Here is a 17,160-nt window from a genome sequence, read left to right on the forward strand (position 1 = left end):
GCAGGAACATGATCAAGTTGTTGTGCTTCTGTAGGTTTTATTTTTTAATATTTTTACTAACGTTTTAGACAGCCTGGAGAGCACAGAGGTTCAGGTTCGATTTGTTGCCTCTGGAGAGTTACGAGCAGAACTGGTGGAACACAAACCATTTCGACGGCACTGATTCCATTTTATTTTTAAGCTGTTAAAGCAAATAACATTGACAAACGCTGCCTTTCCCCTGATGGCAAACACACTGAAAACCCAACAGGTGCAGAGTTAGATACTCTATGTCCCAGCTAATCTCAGCCCCAGCTTACTGCCGTTCATATACAGCAGCTCTGACGGGGAGGGTGGGAAGTTGGTGAGCCAAGTGCTGCTTTCCATTACACCGGTGCAAATCTGGAGTAACGCTTGAGGCCAATGAAACTACTCCAGATTTACACCAGGGGAACAGAGCAAAATTTGGACCAGAGACTGTAAAAAAGTCCATATCTTTCCTAAGAAATAAAGAAGACCTAGAGCAACAGTAGGGGGAAAGCGTTTAAAAGAAAGAGCCCAATACATTTGTGTTTGCAGTGTCTGCTCTGCAGCGGAACTACCGCCCTCGTTAGAGAAGCGGTCTGAGCATCTCCACTTATTGTATAGGGCCCAGGCCTGCTTCTTCAATTAGCGCAGCTCTTTATGATTCATTGGTTTAAAACCCCCTAAACAGGTTTCTATTCAGTTTCAACCAGATTTGTTGAAATACAGATCAGTCCCTTGGTGTTTTGGAGAAGCAGACGTGCCTGGAAACCCAACGAGCCATCTGCGAAGTTTTGCCCCAGCAGATGGCTGAACAGACCATTGAGCAAACTGGAAGGTGCTGTTGCAAAGAGGAAAGTCTGCCAGACCGGCCCCTCCTCCCTTAGCCACGCACACTCTCCAAAGTAACCATGTTTCCATAGCAGACAGGAGAATGATCCTTGTCGGCATCCGCAGGCAATGCCACCAAGCAGCCAGAACGGGAAGGTACAGAGCCCCTAAGAAACCAGCTGGGAGAGTTTCAGAATGTGAGGACTACTCATGGCAGTTTTGCTGCTGACTTAGAGGGGAGCAGGATCTGGCCCTGACCTCAAAAAGTTTATTCTTCAGATCAAAGAGGAAGGATTTGGAGCCTCTCCTTTAAAGTCGCATAAGATAGTCATGAATAATCAGATTATACAGCCAGAGAGGCAGTGTCACCTACTAGTTACCGCAGAGCAACAGGGTCACGCAATCTGGGCTGCAGGCTGAACTCTCACAAATTCCATGGTCTTGGGCAAGTCGCTGATCTCCATGCCCTATTTTCCTAGAGGATAATAGCAGTTCAAACACTTGTTGAGAAGCTCAATTACTGACTGAGATCCTCAGATGGAAGACACTTCACCAAAGCTCAACTCCCAGCTGAATAGCCCAGGGAGAGCTCACTTTCCCCTCTTCCCTTTCACGGGGAAGTGACATCCATAGCAGTAAATGCAGGGTAGCAAGGAGGGAGCTATAATAAAGGTAAGACATCCATGGTCAACACTGGCTCATCCTTTCCCAATGCTTTGTGCATTTCATGTTCTAGGGGAGAAAGGCCTCAGGGATTCAGGACTCCTGGGCTCCTCCCCTGGCGACGCCACTCACTCCTCTTGGGCAAGTCGCTTAGCCTTAAAGCGTTCCCGATTTTCACATGCACAGTGTCAGATTCCTGGAGCCTGTTTTGCAAAAGTGCTGCACGTCCCAAGCTCTAGCTGAAGTTGCTGGGAGCTGCAGGTGACCAGCTCTTCTGAAAGTCAGACCCACGGTGTCTCGTGTTAGGAACCACGGAACCAAGCCACCGCAAGTGAACCAGCATTTGTAAACGTAACCCATGTGCCCCAACATCAGTTTTGCTCTCTGAAAAATGGAGGAGGTGATACCTACATACCACATGGGAGTGTTGTAGGATTTAAGTCACTCATGTCTGGGTGATCTGTAAGTACACATGAAGTGGGGTAGCCAGCCCTGTTGCCCTACAGAGATCTTTGCAGGCTGTGATCAGCTGTACTCAACAGGCAGCTCACCGGTGCTTCTTTCACACTATATTCTCAAGGACTCACTGTGTTCCAGCTGGCCTGTTATATGGTAACATTTGCTTCTGAACTGAACGAGGCATAAGCAGCAGCTCCTCACCTTCACGCGGCTCAGCCTCATGCTGTGCAGCCAGCACAAGTTGTGGCACTCACAGCACAACCTACAAGTGTTCGTCCTTAAGAGTTCTTAAGGCTACAGAGGAGAGGCTAGAAGATGAAGGAATCCAATGGGGCAGAGGAGAGGAGTGGGAGCACTGACAGGAGAGAGGAAGATGCATCAGCGAGTGCATACGACATATTCTTTGGTAGGTAAGTGCAGCCCATCCGGGCTGAGGTAGGCAGGTTTATGACTGTGGCTTTGTGCCTGGCTGGAGTTCTCACACTCACCAGGTCACTGCTTCTTCAGCCTTTTCTCTGCTAGGAGAAAAAGGTGTGTTCTTATCATGGGTTAGCTAATGCCAGGTAAAATCCTAGGGAAGACAAAGGAGTCTGCAGTTTTCACCTGAGTTACCAGGCTGAGTTAAGAAAAAGAAAACTGGACCTAAAGTGTTAGCTTAGCTAACTCCAGTTAAGAACAGTTTTTTATTCCTAATGAAGACACAGACTTCCTGGCATTTGCCTTCAATTTTAACTGAAGTACCAGAGCCCTAAGGCAGGGCGGCACTTGCAAACTTAAGAGTTTATAAAAGCCAGATATCTTGTCCCTCCCTCTGGCTCTCTAGTCTTGTGGAGATGTTCAGTCCTTTATACCCCTGATATGGAACTGCAGAGACTCATCTGGTCTAATTGTCAAGGTGAATCAGCAGAATAGCTCTGCACCTACCCACTGGGTCCTAAAACTAGTCACATACCCTTGCCCTTCCAAACACTCTCCTGGTGCTGGAGTGGTCATGCATGCATTCTTTCCAAAGAGAATCACACCTGGGAATTGGTGCTATTGGGTGCTCTTTAATAGTCAGGGCTTTTCCTGGGCATTGGGATGGTGAGGGGAAATCTCAGGCTTGACTGTTCCAAAGGTTCCTCTATGAGGACTGCACAGTCCGTACCCTACATCCTTCATTTCTCTAGACATCTCCTCCCACCTCCCTTATACCCAAGTAAGGAAATGCACCACTTGCCTCTGAGTTCCTGCTGTCCCAGAACAACTTATTCCAGAATAAGGGTGTTCAGCGATGGAGTTATTCAGGAACAGCTCCTCCTCAGTAGCTCCACATGTAAACAGGCCCTCCCTCAGCAAAACACACAAACATTTCCCAACAGATTAACACCTACTAACTTCTGATGCTTCCAGGCAGACAATGGCCACCTGCAACACTCCCATGGACTTTGATGGAAAGAGGATTGAGCCATACACCGTAAGGGTGAAGTACAGAGGGAGTCACTGCTTTTCCTGTGGAAAATAGGTCAAGAAATTCTTGCCCCTGAACTAAAAAGGACACAAACAGTAACAGCATGTTGAATTTTATGGAGCTTTCTATCCAAATGGATTAAGCTTCAGAACCTTCCTGGGAGGTAGGAAATCAGTAGCATTCCTATGTTATGGATGGGGAAACCAAGGCAGAGAGAGGTTAAGTGATTTGCCAAGATCACACCCTGAGTTAGTGATAGAACAAGGAATAGAAACAGAGGTCACATGACTTCCAGAGTTCTGGGCTTGCACCACAAGACCAGTTTTCCTTCACGAAAGGGCCCAGCACATGACAGTTGGGTCCAGTCAAGAGAGTGGGCAGTTAAGTAACAGCAATCAGGAGTGAGATTCCACAGATTTGGGGCCAAATTCTGCTCTGACTTGCACCCCTGGCATCCACTTGAATTCAAGGTGGGGGCTTGCTTGCATGTACTTTGGAGTGAATTGCATGGGCCAAATTCTGCTCAGCCTAAGGAGTACTGACCTACTGCAAACAGCTGAACAGTTTTTGTGTAACTTCACATGCTCTGATCCACTAGGATTGCACACTTGGCATCTTTTAATGCCCAGTTTATGACTACACTTAAACAGCTGCCCATGCCTCTTGGAAAACTCTGACAAGCAGCTTGCTTAGGGGCAGTATTTCTTCGCCACCTTTCAGCATTTCTCATCCCTGATGCTTTCGAATTAAGGTCACCAGCACAGAAGCAGGACTATGGTCTCTCAACAGCTTGTCTGTGCCTGCTTTGTACTTCCCCAAATGCAGTATCCCAACAGAGTACGGTAACCATGACGGGGGTGAAAGTAATCTAAAGGACTTATCGGTATGCAGGGCAGCCGGGCTCCTGGGCAAGGTGTGGCGGGTGGCTCTGGGCCCCCAGAAGGGGCAGGCCTCAGGCGGGAGCAGAGGTGAAAGTAAGCCAGTATGCCAGCTTTAAAGCTTTAAAGCTCCGCCAGAGGCCAGGGCCCTGGGTTAGCGGAGGCAGCTGGGAGCCTCCTCCGATGGTGATTGTCTGTGTACCGGCCCGAGCCAGCAGCCACTTTCTTACCTGTACGCTGTTCCAGCCCGAGCCAGCAGCCACGTTCTTACCGGTACAGCGTACCAGCCCGAACCAGCTTAGTTTCACTTCTGACCATGACTCTGATACCATAACCAGATGGTCACACCAGCCACCACAACTACTTCCTGGTTCTTTTGGAGAGCGTAGGCAGTGGGTAAGTAGGGTGACCAGATGTCCAGATTTTATAGGGACAGTCCCAATTTTGGGATCTTTTTCTTATATAAGCTCCTATTACCCCTCACTCCCTGTCTCAATTTTTCATACTTGCTGTCTGGTCACCCTAGGGGTAAGGAACCCCACCCATGTCCCCGCGTGTCTTGAAGCCATTGACATCTCGCTCATTACCTAGGATTTGCATTTGCATTTGTTCCTGTGCATTAGTCACAATGTACCAGCATGGAGAAGGGCTCTGAGGGACTGCACAGCCCACTGGGAGGAGAAGGATATGCCTCACCTTGCTGATTTTGTTGGTCTTGGGAAGGGTCTGGCTGACGTGCAGGTCGGAATACCTCGGGGGCTTTCGTAAAGGATTGTTGATGTCACACGGCACAGATTCTGTCCGGACTAATCTTGCTGGATGAAGAAGGGCGATAGGGGAAGGAATTGAAGAAGAAAAAAAAGAGAGAGAGAGACATCAAAGCTTCAAAACAAAACTTCAGGCCTGAGTGCAGGTCACTCTCCATAAGAGCCCTGCACGTGGAAGACAATCCAGGTCTGCTTCTTGAATTTCTAAAAATACCTAAGCTCAACCCCAAAGTAACCTCTTCACTATACAGCTTAACCTTCCTCCAGAAACTGTCAATTTCCCCACCGTGGCACCATAACGACTTGGGACATTTGGAACACAGAGCGCCAGCTGAAGCCAGATTGTATCTACACTCCTCCCCACTCCCACCACAATTAGAACCTTCCTCAGCCAACCAGAACACACTGAGGATCCAATCAGACTCGATGCCGAAGGGCTCAAGTGGCACTTAAGTAGTGCCCAGGGTGAATTTCATCCTGCCAGGCGGCGGCTCCCAGCTCAAGGAGGAACAAGCTGGTTTATTTTGATCACATGGCTAATGTCATCAGTGCAGAAGGTGGTTTATGTGAACTGTCTCCTGACCCAGAGAGAAGCCAATATTTGTGAGCAAGACACACTATGAGCTATTCTGCACCATGATGACTAGACCCTCCTTCATGGCTGTGATGTGATTCTCTGCATTATGTCAGCTTTCCACCCGTTTCAGTCGAATGCCTCCTGATCTGTAGCAGTGAGACAACGGGGCCTTGTTGCTGTGTGCAGCAGGGAAGGAGGAGTTAAACTCAAGCTCAGCTAATCCTCTCCTGGGCTTGCGGCATGTCACCATGCCTGGGAAGGTCACACTCCACAACACCCTCCACCCCCAGGTCAGGGGCAGTTTAAGTGTTTATTCTCTGACTGCTAAAACTCTTTTGCTCTCCTGCTGTGAGCACTAGCCCTTGTGGACTGCGAAATCGCTCCACCCTCTCCCATCGCTCCACTAGCACATGTCCAGGGGTGGCCAAGGCAGACAATGGCATAGACTCTGGCTATATTTGAGGCCTCTATCTTGAGCTTCATCCCAATGCAAACTTCTGCCCTGCCACCACTCATGTTTCCGGGATCCCATCCCCATGTCTTAGCTGAGCAGGCAACTGGGCCCTTGCTCCAATGAGCCCTAGCGTGGGGACCTCATTCCCATTTCAGGACAGTCTCAGAATCCCTTTTCGCCAATCTTACCCAACGCCTGCATGCTTTCCTCCTTGCTCCTCCCCAACCTATTTTTGCTATGGCCCCCATAGCCTCCATGTTTAGAAGCTTCTCCGCTTTCCCACAGGGAGCAGGACAGCCCTTCCCTACTTCCACTCGACTCTTAGGTGTAGTTTTCCCAAGGGTGGATTTTATGACGAATTATTGAGCAGCAACCCAGAGCTCTTCTGCCGGGAAGGGCTCCTCACTTCTGCTATGATGCTACTACTCCACGGCCCCCCGGGTCTAATATCTCCCAGGACAGTGCTCAACAGTGATACTGGAGTTCTCATGCCTGCAGCCCAGATGAGCACAGTCACCTGCTCTTCCCTGCTCTCTGTTACTGCCAGCAGCTCACGGGGACAGAGGAATCAACAAGGAAATAACCTGCCGAAAAGTTGGCATGAGAAATGGTGGACAAAGCCAGCAACTGGAAGGGCAGCTAAGTTAACAAAGAAGCCCCGAGGCGGGGCGAGTAATCATCAGCCCTGTCCAAGACTGCTTGCTCCAGGCCAGGACTTTGGGAGACGCTGGCAGCATTGGCCATTAGTCAGTCTGGGAGCTAGAGAGAACCACAGGGTCTCTTTGAGTCAAAGTGTCACAGTACAGAACTATCCTTTTAATATTCACTGTAGTGGAGTCCTGTCTCTTCCCTACCACCAGGGGTGCTACAGGGAATCCCCATGTGAAAAGAAGTGAATCACCTCTGAATTAGATGATGCCCCATTCTGAATTTTAGATTCCAGAGCTCAGCTGGCCTCCTTAGGTGCAAAAAGTAACTTATTTTTTTTAAAAAATAGCAAAAAGGGTTATTCTCAATGACTATGTTTTTAATAATCAGTTGGTATTTAACATACTCTGACAGCCTTATTAGAGCTAAAATTATATGCATATTTTGGAATCTTAATTTCAGTTTATTTTAATTTAAATTAATTCCCCCTAGGTAATCTCAAACCACCACCACCCCCTTTTGCCCTAGGAACATGTAGCCAGAATTTGAATGAACAGAAAAAACTCTTCCTGGTGCAAAGCCTCCCTTCTGGACGTGTAAATGTGCCCCGTTCCTTTTCATATTTATGAACAGCGCTCCTGGAGGAGAGGAAAGCAGACAAATTCAATAGCACAATTAGCATCTGAATGTGCCAATGCCTGACATTAACGCTGCTGTTTCATGTCGTGAAATGAGACCCGCATGCATCAACAGAGCCATCGCAGAGCTAGGCTCCCAAACTTCCACCCAGGCCAGCTTTCAATGTTAGCAAAAGGCTCAAACCTGTTGCACTTACCCCGCGTTGTGGGGAATCTGAAAAGAAAAGGTGGCAGGGGGAGGGTGGGTGGAAGTGGTTTGGAATGCAAATCTGCCTCGCATCGGACAGCTCGTCTCCCTATAAGCGGAAAAGACGGTCGGTAACATTTTCAAAAGGGCCTATGTGAGGTAGGAGCCTAAGTCCCACTGGCTGTCAATGGGGATTCAGGCTCCTAAGTCACTTAGGCGCTTTTGAAAATTTTTGCCTGGCAAAAACATCAAGGAAGCCAAAGCTAGTAAAGGGGTTCTTACCTCCACGGTGGATGATCAGTATGTGACAGGGCGGGGCCTCTTTGGTGCATTTGTTGTGGCACTTTAGCCTAAGAGAAGAAGCAATAAAAACAAATGTGAAGGTGGATCCATCACAGTCCCCGGATGGAGGTCAGGAGGGACTGTCACACACGGCCCAGCTGAGAACAAGGGAACCTTAACGCAGAAAGAAATGATTTTTGCAGATGGGATGGTGGTGACTTGAGCTAACTTCCAGGTCGCTTTTGTTTCGTGCGGCGTTGTCCGCTCAACGTTGTGGGGGAAGCACCAGCGCTTGGCGGCATCCCGCTGGCTCCACCAGATCCCGCAGCTGTGACTTCAAAAGATGCACCCCCTTCAGCACCTTTCATCCAAAGATCGGGCTAGATTCACTGTACTAGTAGGTCCAGTGGTGGAACTGGGGCTGCAGGTCCCAGATGGCAGAAAGGGTCTCCAGAAGGTAGCGGGGGTGGGAGGTACATCTCCCAGAAACAAGAGGGCACTGGCTGGGATGAGAGGAGATGGGGCACCTAGGAGATACACTGGTTTAGCAAATCTGAGTCCATCTGCTCCTATGGGACTATGGCCAGAGTTGGAGCCACTCCCACCCCAGAAGAGCCGTCAGGAGAGGATGGCTGCAGCATAGCCACTGCTTGCTGCTGGGAGTCAAAACTCCCCCACCCATCCCACGCAGGAGATGAAAAAACACCACAGTCCCATGCAGGTGAATCATGCCTATTGACTCTGAACAGGGGGTGGAGGTGTAAAGGATACAGTACAATTCTGACGATCAGAACATCCTGGAGGAAAATAACACGTTCAGCTAGCCACGGGTTTGGGAGAACTGCAATGGAATGATTTTGCCCATCACAGAAATGCAGTTGTCTGCTTAAGAGCCAAAGAGTAGTTTCACAGGGCCCAAGCAACTGGATCACTTTGTGATTACTGACCCCACTCAGACATATAGACAAGGTCTATTTTCCTTCCCCCTCCCAACCAACTTGGGGCATGGGGTGGAGGAGCCGAAAAATGAGCGAACTGCAAAACACATTCTTTAAGCTATCCCTAAACACAGTCTCCTAAGCCAGCTCCCCGGCTAGTGGTCCATGAGCTCTGGGATGCTTCCATTGTCCCCTCTACAGAAATCCCCTGTCATGTGGTAGGTTAACGTGCTGCTGCTCACCCTCCCAGCTCCCCTTCATTAGTAATGGACCCCAGCGCCCAGACATACATTTGGCTCGGACCACCCCCCTTGAACTGTCAAGTGACTCCTTTGGACGAGGAGGAGGGAGCTTCTAAAGGCACCTGACAACCCAAGTTATCATGAGGGACAACTTTAGCTGGTTAAAGTAACCAGGGAATTTAGGCTGGAGGAATGTAACTCAGTTAGGGTTGCCTCCTTGCTTTTGAAAAGTTCCATGGACTCTAGGCCATAAATGGTTAATGCCTTGATTTACCTCTCACCCAAAATGGTGATCCCTCCCAATGCTGCTCTGTCCTAGTGCCATGCTGGGGGATTGCTTCATTTCCAGCTCACTGTAGCAGTGATACCTAGCCAGTCACCCACAGAATTTCCTCCACCATCAGGACTTTTTTCACCATGGGCTTTCCCAAGAACATCTCTGGTCCAAGCCAGCTTGCATTCTGAGCTCGTTAAAAAGAGGAACTAAATCTACCTTGGCAAGGCGAGCCAGCCGGCACTCTGGTGGGTCTCTCTGTTCGCTCACTGCTGTGATTCGGCATGGTGAATTGAGGGAGACACCCAAACACCCTTCCTCTACTAGGAAAACCCAGCAATCTCATTACTGCTCAGAGCTGCGGAAACTGACATTTCTGACAATCCAGCCTGAGACAAAGGGAGCAGAGAGTCGCTCTTTGCTATTTCCTACTGAATATGATCCAGCGCTAATGCTGGGCTGCACTTAATTACAGCATATGGCTGCAGAGGAGAAATATTTAGGTAGCCCCCTGCTCCTCCTCCCTCTGTTTTGCAATTTCTCTCTGCTGCTGCAATGTTCCTTATGGCTTTATTACCAGAACATTTAACAAGAGTGATTAGACCATTTCAAGCTATGATTGATTCATTTAATCTTCTATGCGGCCATTAATATTTAACACAGGCGGGAATATGAGTCTACTCAGGGCTCCACCCCTGGTTCAGACATGTAGACATAAGCAGGCTCTTATGCCCCTAAAACCTTTTCACGTGGTCCTAATTAAGAATGTAAGAGTCCCAGCCTTCCATTCTGCCCCAATGGGCCAGAGCAGAGGAGGGCTGTATAAGCACTGAGTGTTCATGCATGGAAAGCAAAGGGAAAAAACAATATTATAAAAGAAACAGGATCAGGGGAGTAAAAAAAAAATACAAAAAGAGGCCACAAGTCAATGAGCTGGGTAATGAAAATTCAGGAGCCTTGTGTGTTAGATTCATTATACATAGATTCCTAGAGGCAGAGCCAAGGATTAATTTGATATTTGAGGCTTTGGGGAAGAGGGAGAGTTGTTTGTTTGGTAACCTGCTTCTTTACAGGGAAGAACAGAGCCAGTGCTGGCTGGGTAGGTAGAAGGTGAGGAACTGGAGTGGTTCGTTAGTGTTTCATTTTTTGTTAAAATCCACAATTAATGTGATTTTTAGTAAGTGCTCGTAGGAGGCTGACACAGAAGCAGACACAGCCTCCTGCATAGTGCGTTTCAATCTCGACATCCAGGTCTGCACTCCTCTTCTTTACTCTTGCTTGGCCAATGCCCCTCAGACCCTCCTGCTGTTTAAAGCAGTGGGTTCCAATCCCACCACCCTCGCTGTTCTGACCCCGGCCCCTCAAACCTCCTTCTGCCGGGTGTCCAGTTCTGCCAGTGGGAAGGAGCAATGTTAGCTGCCACTGTTAATGAGAACGATCCATTGCAACGCCATTGCACACAAAAGGGGAGAGGTTTGTCAAGCTGGACAGGACAATATTAACAAAGAATTACGTTTAATTCTCAAGAGATTACAAAGGTGTACCAAAAAAAAAAAGTTACAAAAAGTCCTTGGCAATATCACTATCAGAACACTGGGATCAGCTTTAACTACGCAATGCTGTCATGTATTGCAGCAGGTTAAACCTGCCCTCATTCTACTAACTCGATATTTAATTAACATAAAAGTGGCCACCATAAGAAGTGAGCATTGACTCAGTCACAGGGCAGTGACATGGCATATTCCCTAGCCTTAGAAAAGCAAACGATATCTTCGATATCCAGAATAACTCCTGCAGGGTTACTCCAGAATGAGAGCAGTGTAACAAATCAGAATCTGGCCCACTCCTGCTCATCTTTGTGGCCTCCGAAGAATGGCCCGTTTCTATTATATCACATCCTAATTGCAATTTGTGTGTGTTTGGATCCTCTACAGCACAATGAGCTTCCCGGATAAACACGAGCTTGTAAGATTTTTGCTGATGCCATAAATGAGAGACGGCAGCTCAAGGCGACGGTGCCATAAATCGAGATGCATCCAAAGCTCTGAGCTACGCCGCACTCTGGGTAATGCACAATTCATCTTAGTTACTCTCATCGGCTGGCACAGCTGTTTCGCCTCCTGGCTTGCTCGGCTGCCGAGGCGCCTTGTGAGAAAGCGTTACAGGACGGCAAGTGGAACGCTCCAGGCACGAGGGCGGGAAAGCTCAGAAATCCACAGTGTTGCCCTGCAGAAGGAAACTTGAGGGATATGGAAGAGGTGGTGGGATACTGCAGAGCAACCAACTGCATGTAAAAGGCCTGATCCTGTGAGTTGCACAGTCAGTGGGAGCGGAGGGCGCTCACCTTCCAGGAGGTGACTGGCACCTTGCAACAGCCCTCAGAGTTAGGGCCTGATGCTGCTCCTAGTGAGATGGAAGGTACAACTTCCCTTGGCTTAATGTCCAGTCAAAGGGTTCTGCTGGCATCACCTAAGCACGTTGTGGATTTTCTGTACTAGGGTGGAAGGACACTACAGACAGATCAACTGGACACAGACCATAGGTCTGCCACACTGTCAGAACCACCGTGAGTCTCTCAGGTCTGGTTATCCCTCCTCCAGCAGTGACACGCACCTGAAACTTCAGAGTAAGACAGTGCATCTCCCCAGCTGTGCAGCCTGCATGTCAGGGAGGGGGGAGAGAATTCTTCCTATTCTTCCAGGAAGTGTGCATTACACCCCAGAGCAGGAGACTGGACTACCTCTCTCTCAGCTTGCATAGTTACACATGTTATTCCTAGGCATAAAATTACCCCTGTTATCTATTACTAATGTACTTTCAGATTCAATCACAGAGCTGTACAGCAAATACAATTACTGCCAGGAGTTGATTTATTGCTAGGTAACACAAAAGAGGGCGAGATTCAACCAAGGTGTTCCATGGGCTGAGTCTCGTGGAAAGACAGCAGGAATGGACAGGTTAGCAGTCAGATGCCGATCAGTTGTTGTCCTAGACCTTCCCCTACCCCTCCTCTGAGGGGCACAATACAGCGCTGGAGTCTCTGCCACTGGAATCAAGCAACCTGAGCACAAGTCTCATCAGCCATCCTCTGACACTCCAAATTACTAGCCTTCAAAGCAATCTTTCCACTAGTGAAAGGAGTAGGGTCCTCTCCCAATCAGCTCTTGTCCACCTCCCTCTCCCAAATTGATTCAATGTGATCAGAATTTTGTAATCTTCGTTTTGTGCACCCTATACAAAAACAAACACATGCCTGCCCGGAGGGACTGGGAAGGGGGGTTACCTCTTCCCTCTCTGGTTAAAGGAAGGCCCCGCAGTCGCCAGCCCAGAGGGCAGGGATTTGTGGAGCAGTAGGGATAGGTCAGCTCGTTAGCTGGGAGGAGGGAGGAGTTCATTCGTTTGCTCCGTGTCCGGCACATTAGAAGGAGGATGTGCTGGGAGGAAGCATGGTCTGAGTCTGGTTCTCTGGAAAGCGGCTCGGAGCAGAGGAGAGATCTAGGGGGCTCTGTTCTCTGTCTCTCTGGAGCTTGGCTGAAGTGAGCTACATTTCAGGGTTTTGCAGTGGTTTTGGCTGAAATATGCAGCACCTTGCACCTTCACCCGCTAACGATGGGCAAAGGAAGCCCTTCTGGATTTGCTGAGCCATTGAAGGGGCAGGTCGTTCTTCATGATCAAATAGAAAAGCTAATGTAAAATGCGCCACACAATGGGGTTTAACCAGCAGGTAGGCCTACAGAATCCTGCCCTGCCCAGCATGTCAGTCTGCTGCAACAGAGGCACCAGCTGGGCTCTGTCAGCCAGGTGCAGCAGCAACGAGCCAGGGAGATCCCCGCCGGGGGGGGATCCTGACCTTCTAAACTGCGGAGAAAGGCAGCTTCTGAGTGAGGCAGATGCAGCAGGAGTAGAACTGGAGAAGGGGGTCAAGCTAGGTGCCAGGGTCTCCTCAATGCAAGCTAGGACCAGGCTGCTACTACACAGTGACTAGCAGTCTCAGCCTGCATTGTGGGCCTCTCGGCGTGTTCAGCAGTGTTTCAATTCCTGCCCCTCTGCCTGCCTGCTGCACGCTCTTGTTGCTGAGGAAAGGCAGAGATTTAACAGGACTCGGAGCATGCCAGGTGACTTTCCCGGGAAGCTCAAACACTCAGAGGCTGCTCCCTGGTCTGTTTCAGTTTTTAGAATATAGCCCCTGAGGGAGTAAAACACCAAAGTGAGGAGGAGGCACCAGGAGAAAGTGATGGGAAATCAAAAGGCTTCCTGAGAATTGTTATCAGCTGAGGGGGCATTTGGTGCACAGTGGGAACTGCCCTTGCTGTTTCAGGTCAGCGTGTAGTGGATAGGTGCCCGAGCTCTTGAAAATCAATCCTCACGCTTGGCCACCCTGAGTGGCAGGATCAGCAGAGAGCTGAACAGGCTGGGGAACCTGAACAAACTTCTCCTCCGACCTAGCAGGGCCGGTTTTAGCAAGTGCGGGGCCCGATTTGTACTCACCCGGCGGCGCTCCGAGTCTTCAGCGGCACTCAAGGACCCACCGCCAAAATACCGCTGAAGACCCGGAGCGACTGAAGGGCGCACCACCAAAATGCTGCCAAAGACCTCCCCAGAGCGCCGCTGGGTGGGTAAAAATTACAAAGGCACCGGCACGGTGGCCTCTTAGGCGCCAATGCAGGGCCTGATTCCAGGAAATCAGGTGAATCAGTGTAAAGCCAGCCCTGCAACCTAGGACTGGTGATGTTGAGCTGCACGGGCAGGGCCGTGTGGGGGAATTGGTGGATGAACTCTGGGCTTCAGCCATTAGGGGCGTTTTGCTTATCTCAAAGTCATGGAAAGACTTTTTCATGCAGATGAGAAGGGAGACAATGGCAGACCCCAGGTACGCCTGAGCCCCATTCAGAAAAAACACACCCAGAGCGCTTAGGAGATGACGGCCCAGTCATTCCCTTTGCAACATTAAGCAACAACAAAGCCAGCTTAGAAACCGTGACGTACTTGCAGTTTTTACATTTTAATCCAAACAACATTCCTTTCCCACAGACGGTGCATGTCTGAGACATCCAATACTTGGTGGAAAATCTGCAGAGGAAAACATCAGATAAGTGTTAAGAACAAACAAGGTTGCTATGCCCTACCCCGGGTGGAGAAACTCTTTATTTATAAGCATCGCTACCCTCTGCGTTTTAGCCCCCTCCACACAGCACCAGTGTTGGAGTCTGGTCCAGCGATCAGTTAAGCCAAAACAAAAACCAGAGCGGTGAGTTTCCTGCAGCTGTCCCGGTGCAAAAAGCAGCAGGGTAGACTTTCCCGCTTGGCCTGGATCTCCAGCTCCGAGACCTACCCCCAGGCCAGGTCTCAGAGCCCGAGAGGGAGCATCTTCACTGCTATTTTTAGTGCAGCAGCGTGAGCCTCGTAAGCCCAAATCTGCAGATCCGGGTTCTGAAATTCGCCGCCACTGGTGTCTTATTGCAGTGCAGATAGACCCTAGAGCTCGGGCCTCGCCACTCAGCTGGAGGTGGGTGGAAATGGCGTTTGACAGACATTGACTTCAGCGAAGGAGGAAGGAGAAGGAACTGGGAAATTTGAAGGCGTTTGACAATTACAAACTAGATCCCCCTTCATGTTAATCTGCCCTTAGCCACAGCCACATCAGTCAATTTGTCAGTCTGTCTTAAACAGATGGGGCTCATTTTGATCTTTGTCAGCCCACTAGAAACTCATCCCTGGTGTGTCCACAATGAAGTCGGTGGAGTTACAGCAGGGATGAGTTTGGCCCATTCTGTGCAACCTTCAGCTAGGGACCATGAATCCTAAGCACCCATGGGACTGTGCCCGAGCAGCTGGGACTTAGCAGCATCCTCCCGCCAAAGGCACAGACCAGGCAGGGCGCTCACACAAGTAAAAGCCAGTATGACTGACAGGAACAGAGTTTTCGGTTCAATGGCCCTACCAAAATATTTTGGGGGAGGGGGGCGGAATTGTTTCAAGTCAAACAAAACATTTTATATAATTTTCTAGGGTTTTAACATGTTAATAAAAATAGAAGGAAAATTTGAAACAAAAGTCATTTTAAATCAAAATGTTTCAACTTTTCCAGAACTTTGGGGGGGGGGGGCGGAGGGGGAATGTGGAGAATTTAACATGAATTTCTGAAATGTTTCAGTGCCCAAATCTGCATTTTTCAGTAAAAATAAAAAAGTTTTGTCCAAACTTTTTTTTACTATATGCAGGAGCCACATAAAGGAGAACCCAAATAAACATGTTCTGTATAGAACCATCTCAAAGTATCCACCAGGCAGCACAGAGCTAAGCTGGAACAGCTGTCATGGAGAGGCATTTCCCAGCTAACTATCCACAGCTAAGAGAAGCGAGTGGCCTCCCGGTGAAGGCTCTACACTCAGAAGAGGCTTCAGCTCCCAGCTCATGGACTCCCTGTGTGATCCAACTAGTCCCTTCATCTCCGTGTCTCAGTCACCACCTGTAAAATGGGTATTAAAACACTCCCTGGCCTCGCCTGTTTGCCTGGTCGAGTTGGATTGGAAGCTCTTGGGGCAGGGAATGTCTGCCTGCCAAGGAGGCTCTGATCACTGCTGGGGTCCCAAGGCATACAAACAACTCCCAACGATTGGATAGGCAAAGTACATAACTGCAAGCACCCTCGAGGAGGTCTGGAAAGGAGTCGCCCTCGCTGCAGGGTGAGGATGGGCAGAACGAGAGACGCTTCCCACTCCATCTAGATGAATGCTATGATTTGGGGGAGGGGTAGATATGAAAGCAGCAAACTGCTGGTGTGGAGTTTACTGCAGGGTGGCAGGCCACAGGTAACGGACAATCTCTATCGACCTCAGCTCAAGCCTTGTCTAAACTGCATATCACCTGAAATGGAAGTGGAATGTGCTCCTAGAATGCTGTGACTACACGTTGGAAGTAGAAGGGGATCTAGGGTGACCAGATGTCCGATTTTATAGGGACAGTCTCGATTTTTGGATCTTTCTCTTATATAAGCTCCTACCACCCCCCACCCCGTCCTGATTTTTCACATTTGCTATCTGGTCACCCTAAGGGGATCCCTCTGCACCCCCTCCTGCCCTGCCCACTAGCTCTGCGCTGCAGAAAGAGAAACAATGGGGCTTATTGCCCCTGGCCTGGCCTGGGTCAGAGGTTTTAACTCAGTAAATTACACAATCCAGGAAGTAGCTCAGAAGCGTTCTGCCCTCTGCAACTAGTTTTCTCTCTGGTTTGGAGATGGAGGGAATTGGGGTGGCCACATTTATGCTCTTTCATGCGGGCAATTGGGAGTTTAGTGCAGTCTGAGTTATGTGGCTGAACAGATGCATCTTGAATGGGCTCCATGTTTCAGCCCATCAAACCCCTGACCAGCAAGCTTGGGGACACTAGGGCATGATGACCACCAGAGGGTTTTTCCTCACCTGTGCCTTAGAGGCCGGGGACAGTGGCTCAGCTGTAATGTCACGTGAGTAGTGAAGATTTGGAGGAGCTGAGGATCTATCTCCATGACGTTTAGGGAGAGGGTGATGAAGCTGACGAGTTTCCCCTTTGCTTCACCGTCCCCACAACCTTAATATATTGCTGGGCATTTCTGTTATGGCAGCCTGCCACTTCCTGCTGCCGTGGGACTCGAGAAAGGAGCACCGAGGTCTGACAGCTGGGCACAATTTGAGAGGAGATGTGTGACAGGGGGCTGTGACCAGCCTGCCCCCGTCCAGTCAGTCAGGCTGGCATGAACATGTCAGGGGCCCCCGGGTGCTAAAGCAAAATGTAAACCTCCCCCAGCTACCTACTCAGTAAGGCTGGGAGGGGAGAGATCAGGTCTCTGACAGCAAGTTCCCAGCAAGGAGATTCCTATTCAGGGCTGGT

The 17,160-nt window shown here is 49.4% G+C and overlaps 1 protein-coding gene across 3 annotated transcripts in view; it reads right to left on the reverse strand.

Annotated features, from left to right (window-relative positions):
• KSR2 (kinase suppressor of ras 2) overlaps positions 1-17,160 on the reverse strand; it is a 250,094-nt gene that overhangs the window by 115,037 nt on the left and 117,897 nt on the right. For 2 of the 3 annotated variants that reach the window (XM_050924133.1, XM_050924134.1), the window contains exons 6-9: positions 14,278-14,361; positions 7,838-7,905; positions 7,566-7,664; positions 4,981-5,099 (exon numbers count right to left, since the gene is read on the reverse strand). In XM_050924133.1, coding sequence (XP_050780090.1) covers positions 4,981-5,099; positions 7,566-7,664; positions 7,838-7,905; positions 14,278-14,361 — 370 coding nt within the window. The remainder of the gene's footprint in view (positions 1-4,980; positions 5,100-7,565; positions 7,665-7,837; positions 7,906-14,277; positions 14,362-17,160) is intronic. The other variant, XM_050924132.1, reaches the window with a different exon arrangement.

This window comes from Gopherus flavomarginatus, chromosome 15 (genome assembly GCF_025201925.1).
Source record: "Gopherus flavomarginatus isolate rGopFla2 chromosome 15, rGopFla2.mat.asm, whole genome shotgun sequence".
Taxonomy (NCBI): Eukaryota; Metazoa; Chordata; order Testudines; family Testudinidae; genus Gopherus; species Gopherus flavomarginatus.